Source organism: Palaemon carinicauda, chromosome 12, assembly GCF_036898095.1.
Source record: "Palaemon carinicauda isolate YSFRI2023 chromosome 12, ASM3689809v2, whole genome shotgun sequence".
NCBI lineage: Eukaryota > Metazoa > Arthropoda > Malacostraca > Decapoda > Palaemonidae > Palaemon > Palaemon carinicauda.
This window is the reverse complement of record NC_090736.1, coordinates 20,921,223-20,930,043: the sequence shown is the minus strand read 5'-3', so window position 1 is coordinate 20,930,043 and position 8,821 is coordinate 20,921,223. Positions and strand designations below refer to the sequence as shown.

The 8,821-nt window shown below is 40.5% G+C and overlaps 1 protein-coding gene across 1 annotated transcript in view; it reads right to left on the bottom strand.

The window, feature by feature from the left end:
• Positions 1 to 2,794: 2,794 nt before the first annotated feature.
• Positions 2,795 to 8,821, bottom strand: part of LOC137650430 (uncharacterized) — an 86,192-nt gene continuing 80,165 nt past the window's right edge. Inside the window, exon 4 of the mRNA XM_068383663.1 lies at positions 2,795 to 2,910. Within this exon, the coding sequence (XP_068239764.1) occupies positions 2,795 to 2,910 (116 nt within the window). The remainder of the gene's footprint in view (positions 2,911 to 8,821) is intronic.

Sequence of the window (8,821 nt, the reverse complement as noted above, 5' to 3'; positions counted from 1 at the left end):
CTTCTATCTTGATATTTGTCTTGGGTAATGATTGCTGTCGGAAGGATAAATATGTTGCTGGCAACGTGGATGTACCTCCGCTACCTGCAACATCCTTCCATTCTTTGGTTTCCCTATTTCCTGGACTCCTATCCTGCTCTTCTAGTCACTTTCTATTACCTTGTTTTTCTTCGGAGTAATTAGTAGGGTTTGAGTTATCCCTTGCCTGTACCTGAGGAGTATTTTCGGAGGGTTTATTATGTTTCTTACCTTGGTACCAACATTCTTGGTCTGTGTGACCTCCTCTTTGACAATACTGGCAATACCTATTCTTTGGTCTAGCTCCCTTATGATGATAATTCCCTCTAGATTTATATGTTTCATTATAATTTCCTCTGTTTTGTTCATTTGACTTGTAAGGGGGCTGGTTATTTTGATAATTTTTATGGTAATATTTATTCCTACCGGTCTCGTTATTTTTATCTTCCCTGTAATTCTGATACCTTCTTTGCTTGGTATTTGCCGAAAAAGTGACCTCTTCAATTTGGGTCTCGTTTTTCTGGATGATTTCCTGGATTTGGCTCAACGTTTTTGTGAGCTTCTGGGCAGGATCTAACTTTAGGTCCTTGAAAGCCTTCCTTTCCCTTTCACCAAAGGCTGCATACAATGTACCGTAGGCCATATAAGTCAAAATTTCATCTAAATCCACCAGTTGGTTATTATCCTCACTAAACTGCATTCTGTTTCCTACCGTGATTGTGGGTAATGACAAAATGTCTTCCTTAACTACTCCTAAATGATTCAGAACCTGGGTATACAGACTAGGCATGGAATCACCTTCAAATTTAGCCGAGTTAAACCTATACAAGTTCAACAACCGATCGGTCTCCTTGGCCGATCGCCACAATAGTCTGCATTCCTCCTTGAACTCGTTGAAAGTGGTAATTTTTTCAAAGGCCTTACCGTTTAATGTAGGGTGAGCATCCCCTACGTCTACGTTGACTAACATCATTGCCTGTTTAATTTTTGCAACATCGTCAGTTATTTTAAAACTAGCGATCCTATTCTCTGTGTCCGCTAACCACTTATCTACACTGTATTTCTCTAACCTTTGTTTGTCGGGATTATCCCTACTTACATTTCCACAAAACCGTGTGGTTTGTGTGATCAGCCCAGCGGAATTCATATCGGCAATATTTGCTCTTACCGGACTCGAACTTCGGTTTCTAGTCAGATTTTGACGTCTTCCTACACTAGCACTTCGCGACCGTCTGTCTGCAGTTAATCTCAAGTCGTATTGATATTGTGTAAGTCTTTGGAAAATATTGTCAAGACTCATCACACAAAAAAGGAAAAATTAAAACACCAAAATTTTCTTACGAGAGACAAATGCCCTAACTTCCTATTCTATAGAGAGACAGTATTTATACAAAACAAGAGAGTGAACGAAAACATGCAAACTACTCACATATCCATTGGTTCACGACTCCTTTGGTTTCCCTCTGTTTTTCTTGAGATTGTTTTGTATTTCTTCGACACATAAAAGGGGGTTTCAGCACTTTCCTGAAATAAAGCCAGTATTAGTTCAAACTTAATACAACACGGCACAGTATCCCTTAACGATGCCACCATTTGTGAAGATGTCCTTGATTTAGTTAGCAATAACTTCTTAATTAGTCTAGTATCTTACCTCTTCCTTTAGTTTTATATTAATTGAATTTCTCTCAGGAGTTTACATAAGCAAAGTTTCGTGGGTGAGGGATACGAATGCTGGTTTCTTTCTTTACTAGACATAAAAAGGGGTTTGAACAGGCACTTACAAGCAGTCAAAAACAAAAGCGTGGTTTCTACATTAACACTTAGTGACGAACTCAGACGTCTTGACACTGGCTGGAGAATTTGGTGAATCCTGGTTTAGTTAGGCCTAAACGTCATCTATAGGCCTACTGTCGTCGCTGAAGTATAAGCCTTCGTCAGGTGTTGGGAAGGCTGGCGCGAAGTTCTAGACACGCCTTGGTCACTCGGGAACGTCACGCCTCTCGGTCGCTCTGGGACGTCTCGCCAAACGCACTCACAGACACTCAGGTGCGGGCGTAATAACTTTGTTCGTCGTCCTTCGTTCTCAGGGGTAATTGTTCCCCTGTAATTTCGCGGCTGCTTTAGTATTCTACGTAATCGCCGTCCCTCAATTTGTTCGTCAAGGAGACCCGGCAGGTTAAGTAGGTCGTTAGACCTATTATACAGAGTGACTACTAGGAAGAGAGCGAGATGCCGTCTTCTCGTTGCTTATATATGGTCGTCCTGGGCGTGTCAAGCTATCCTTAATCACGTGACTTTTTCCCGGCTTCCACGTCTCATTCGTCTATGTTCCGTTCGACATTCAAGAACGGATCCTGTCGTTTGGGGGGGTTGTTTACGGGAAAGAACCCTGGAGTCAGCGAAATTAGTTGAAAACATCCTACCTAACTCCCGTTCACTCTCCTGTCTCTCCACAACTCTTTCTATATCTTTACAATTACTACTAACTGCATTTGTCTCCCCATCTCCTATTAATTAACAAAACCCACAAATAAAGACATCAATAACATACATAAACCTTCTGCACACGAAACTTACTCAAAAATAAGCATCTGTCTGACATATACATACATAGACAAATATATCATCAGCCGCTACTAGTCCACCGCAGAACAAAGGCCTCAGACCTGTCCTTCCACTTGCGTCTGTTTATGACCTTTTTATGTCAGTCCTTGCCCGCAAACTTTTTTAATTGGTCAATCCATCGTCTTTTTTTCCACTGCTTCTTGTCCAATCTCTAGGGACCCAATCTGTCATTCTCATATGTCCTGCCCATATCCATTTCTTTTTCTTCCATGTTGCGCCTTTTCTGTGTCTTATTGTTATTCTCATCATTATTCTTTCGATAGGTCTCTGAGTTATAACTAGCAAATTTTTAAGGCTTTAGTGAGGCTCCTAGTTTCCGATGTATAATTTAATACTGGTAGGAGATCTGATTAAATACTTTTCTTTTTAAAAAAAGTGGCATTTTAATTTCATAATCTCATTTTGTTTACCAAATGCTCTCCATTCCATGCTTATCCATCTTTTAACTTAGGTCTCCTGTCCTGGGGAAACACTTACTGGCTGTCCTAAGTACGTATATCATTAAGAATCTCTAGAGAGTCTAGAGGTTCGTCCATAACTCTTATTTGTTGTCTGCATTTTCATTGAACATTATCTTAGTTTTACTTATATCCAATTTCAGTCCTACATTACTGCTTTCTCTATTGAAATCTTTTATCTTCGTTTGTAATCCTCCCATGATACACTAAGTTTTACTCATATTAATTTTCAGTCCTACATTTCTATTTTTTTTTTTTATTCAAATCATCTATCATCTTTTGTAGGCTAATTCCTCCCATGATTCACTAAACACGACTATGTCATCTGCAAATCGTAAGTTGCTAAGGTATTCCTAATCAATATTGTTTCCCATAGTTTCCCAATTAGAATTCTTTAAAACATCTAGGCATGCTGTGAATAATATAGGAGGAATTGGGTCTCCCTGTCTAACTCCTTTCTCAATCGAAATTTTCTCGCTATCCGTTTTAGGATTTCTGTACTTCCTGTAAAGATATCTTCATGTGTTCTAACATAAGAATCGTCTATTCCTTATCTTTGAAGGGTTTTCATGACCGCTAAGGTTTTGACAGTATCAAAAACTTAATAAAAGTTTATAAATACCATACGTAGTGGTTTGTCATTTCAGGTTGATTTTTTTCATCAGCTGGTTAATTACACGGATGAAGTCAGTTGTTGATTACCTACTCCTTAAGCCTGCCTGCTCTCTTGATTCATTAAAGTCTAGCTGTCTTTCTATTCGGGCTAATATGATCTGTGAAAATATTATATATATTACGGAGAGTAAACTTATTGGGCGGTAATTATCCAAGTCTTTTGTGTCTCCCTTTTTGTGAATTAGTATAATGGTAAGGGTTTTCCAAGCTGTAGGTATAAATCCTTCATCCAGATGTTTGGTGTAGAGTTCACCGAGTTTTACTACCACGAATTCTCATAAATCTATCATTAAATCAAATGTTAGGCCATCTTCTCCTGATGCTTTGCCTCTTCTCATGCCTTTTAATGATTTGTTTACTTCTCCTACCGACTCATGTATTTTACTATATCTATTGGTGAAGTTAACTCTTTTATATTATATATTATATATATATATATATATATATATATATATATATATATATATATATATATAAATATATATATATATATATATATATATATATATATATATATATATATATATATATATATAATATAATATAAAAGAATTAACTTCACCAATAGATATATATATATATATATATATGTATATATATATATATATATATATATATATATATATATATATATATATATATATATATATAATATGATATAAAAGAATTAACTTCACCAATAGATATATATATATATATATATATATATATATATATATATATATATATATATATATATATATATATATATATATATATATTTATACATATATATATATATATATATATATATATATATATATATATATATATGTATATATATATATATATATATATATAAATATAAATATATAAATATATATATATATATATATATATATATATATATATATATATATTTATATATATATATATATATATATAAATATATATATATATATATATATATATATATATATATATATATATATATATATATATATTTATATATATATATATATATATATATATATATATATTTATATATATATATATATATATTTATATATATATATATATATATATATATATATATATATATATATATATATATATATATATATATATATACTGTATATATATGTATGTATATATTTATATATGTATGTATGTATGTATGTATTCACAAATAGAAGTATATGCTATTGTGTCAATAGTGCATGACTTAACCAATACATGAGAAATACCATTCATAAAGTAACATCGACCTCAAATCAATTCAAGTGAAATGTTCCGCATTCCTCGATCTATCTAGATGCACTAATCCCCCCTATAATAGACACACTCTCCTCTGATGATTAATGGCACCAATCAAATTTGGGCCGTTTACGAATGGACGTCTATTAGCCTAGCGTAATCAGCATTTGAAAAGACTAATTGATGTCGGCATTGTTGCGTAATGAGGATCATAATCAATGGTTTGTGGTTCATCTACTGGTACCTTCGTGAATAAAGAATCGATATTAAAGCTTATATTAAAATCATAATTTTAATTAAACCTTCTCAACCTGCTAATGAAGCCCATATTAAACAGACACACCTGAAATATTTCCAAGCATAAGAGACAACTTATTGACTTAACCACTTTGATAATTTACAAGTAGAGGAGCCCACAGAACTTATAATAGGCCCCATGGGATTATCTTTTAAGCGTTTTGACAACTCCGTATAGATATTGTGACGGCCAAGAGAGGGTTGTGAACTCAAAGGCAGGATGCAATCAACTGAGTTGTTTATTAAGGAACACTCTCCTTTATATACAAAACCTCAAGGCAACAGGACATAACATGTTCGAGAGACAGACAATATTACAGAGCAAAACCGGAGCCATGATCATTCAGGTTCTTTTTAGTGCGAGGGAAGAGCGCAGATACAAGCATAATATATACAAAATAATTATGTACAATTGTGTGACACACGGTTGGTACATGGCTCCCCCCCTAAAAATGACATACTGTACATTAAATAGGGCACCCTGATCTAGAGAGGCAAACTGTAGGCGGGTCATCTGGCAGAAGATAAGCAGGTATTAGACGATCAATGGAGACCCAGTCTTCTTTGCCCCGAATGTTTAGTAGGAATGCTTTCGGACTGCGTCAGATCACAAGGAAAGGGCCCGTGTAAGGGGGCGTTAGTGGTGGCTTGCTAGTGTCGTTGCGCAGGAAGACGTGCGTTGCAGAGTGCAAGTCCGTTGGTATGTGATGCTTCGCTGGGGGCTTGTAAGTCTGGCGGCACGGAGTAAATTTTCCCACGACGTGACGTATGCGCTGGAGATCGTCGGAGGAGGTTGTAGAAGGAAAAAATTCGGCAGGGACGACCAACGGGTCGCCATACACCATTTCAGCTGCCAAGACGTCGAGGGCGTCTTTAGGAGTGGTCCTTAGTCCCAGGAGGACCCAGGGAAGCTGAGTAAACCAGTTGCAATCCTTGCAGCGGGACATCAAAGCTGCTTTGAGGGTGCGATGAAAACTTTCAACCATTCCATTGGCAACGGGGTTGTAGGCCGTTGTCTGATGTAGGATGATGCCAGGGAGATTCGCTAATGACGTCCACAATTGAGAGGTGAAAGTGGTTCCCCTGTCAGAAGTAATATGCTCAGGGATACCGAATCTTGAAATCCATCCAGAGAGTAAGGCAGATGTACATGAGGCGGACGTTGCAGTTTCCATGGGAATGGCTTTAGGCCAACGAGTGGAGCGGTCAATGACGGTAAAGAGGTAACGATGTCCTTGTGATGTGGGTAGGGGGCCTACAACGTCGACGTGAATGTGTGCGAAACGACGCTAAGGTTGAGGAAAGGTGTCCACTCCTGAATCCGTGTGTCGATGTACTTTGGAAGTTTGGCAAGAAGTACAGGCGCGGACCCAATCCTTAGCATCCTTAGAAATGCCGTGCCAAATGAACTTTGCCTTCAGCAGCTGTGCAGTAGAACGGCACGAGGGATGTGAAAGGCTGTGAATGAAATCAAACACCTGTCGGCGCATGGGAGCAGGAATCCAAGGTCGCGGTCTACCAGTACTGACGTCACAGAGGAGGGTGGTGTTGGAGTCTTCGAGGGGAAAGTCTTCCCAACGAAGGGACGTGCAGGATGTCCTACAAGCTTGATACTCTGGATCCTGTCGTTGGGCTTCAGCCAGGGCGTTGTAATCCAATCCCAGTTGAACGGCAGCCAACGTGTTTCTTGACAGGGCATCGGCAACGGGATTCATTTTCCCAGGGACGTATTGAAGGGGGCAATTGTATTCAGCCACGGCGGAGAGATGTCGGCGTTGACGGGCGGACCAGGCGTCAGACTGTCGAGTGAAGGCGTGCACCAGAGTCTGTGCAAATGACGAAGGGCGTACCTTCTAAGAAATGGCGAAAGTGACGGACAGCCAAGTGCACCGCCAGCAATTCTCGATCGAAGGTAGAATAACCCGATTCTGCCTTGGACAGTTTTCTGCTGAAGAAGGCCAATGGGCGGGGTGAGCCTTTGACCACATGGTCGAGTACTGCACCAATAGCGACGTCGCTGGCATCGGTGGAGAGAAGGAGAGGGGCATGTGGGATAGGAAAAGTGAGAGCCGCAGCAGTTGATAGGGCCTTCTTTGCATTACAGAAGGCTGCTTCTTGAAGGGGACCCCAATTCAGGTCCTTTGGCTTGCCCTTGAGGGAGGCGTAGAGGGGAGCAAGAGTGGCGGCAATGGCTGGCAGAAAACGGTGATAATAGTTGATCATGCCCAAGAATTCCTGCAGAGCTTTGACGGTCAAGGGCGCGGGGAAGTTCTGAACGGCTGTTACCTTCTCAGGGAGGGGATGGACTCCTTCAGGAGTGATACGGTGCCCTAAGAACAACACTTCGTTGGCGCCAAAGGTACACTTGTCGTACCGGACTACAAGGCCGTTTTGTTGCAGGCGGTCAAGCACGATGCGCAGGTGACGGAGGTGTTCCTCTTTTGAGGAGGAGAACACAAGTATGTCGTCCACATAACATACACAGAAAGGGAGGTCCCCTAAGATGCCATCCATGAGACGTTGAAACGTTGCCCCAGCATTACGAAGGCTAAAACAGAAGTAATTGAAGGTGTATGTACCAAACGGAGTGGTGATGGCGGTCTTGGGGATGTCTTCTGGGTTCATAGGCACCTGATAATACCCCTTCAAGAGGTCGAGCGTAGAGAGAACCTTCGCTTTGTGCAGGTAGGAGGTCACGTCGGCAATGTTTGGGAGGGGGTAGTGATCCGGTTCTGTTTGCATGTTCAGGCGCCTGTAATCCCCGCACTGACGGAGGGAGCCGTCTTTCTTCAGAACGATGTGTAAAGGTGACGACCATGGGCTGGAGGCCTTTTGGCAAAGGCCCATTTCCTCCATTTTGGCGAACGTCTGTTTGGCGGCTGCCAATCGTTCCGGTGCCAGACGTCTGAATTTTGCGAAGACTGGGGGTCCCGTCATCTTGATATGGTGATAAATACCATGCTTGGCAGGAACCGTGGGCGTTTGGCGAAGTTCTGGACGGAAAACTTCCGGGTACGACGTGAGGAGGTGGGCGTAGGCATCCGTGGGTGCGCTGATGTGGAGAGCGAGGTTAGAGGGGACGGGTTGAAGAGGTGTCGACAAGTACGAGTCTGCGTTGACCAATCGTTGGTGGGCGACATCGACCAGAAGGTGGAAATGAGAGAGGAAATCCGCACCGAGGATTGGCATTGTGACGTCAGCAACGAGAAACTTCCAATTGAATTTACCGTTTCCGAACGATAATGTGAGGTTCTCGTAACCGTAGGTGGGTATCGCAGATCTGTTGAGGCTACCAAGCGGACATCGGCAGATGTAGACAGACTACGTCGTGCCTTGAAGAGTTTCCTTGGCAAAAGAGAACGACAAGCACCCGTGTCTACCAAAAATCGCACGCCCGGTCCACCATCCTGTAAAAAGAAAAGATCAGAAACATGGGAGGCCACCGCCACAAGCGATGGCCTACTTACACGTTTTTTGGCCACAGACAATCCTTGGCACATTTCTTCGTGGTT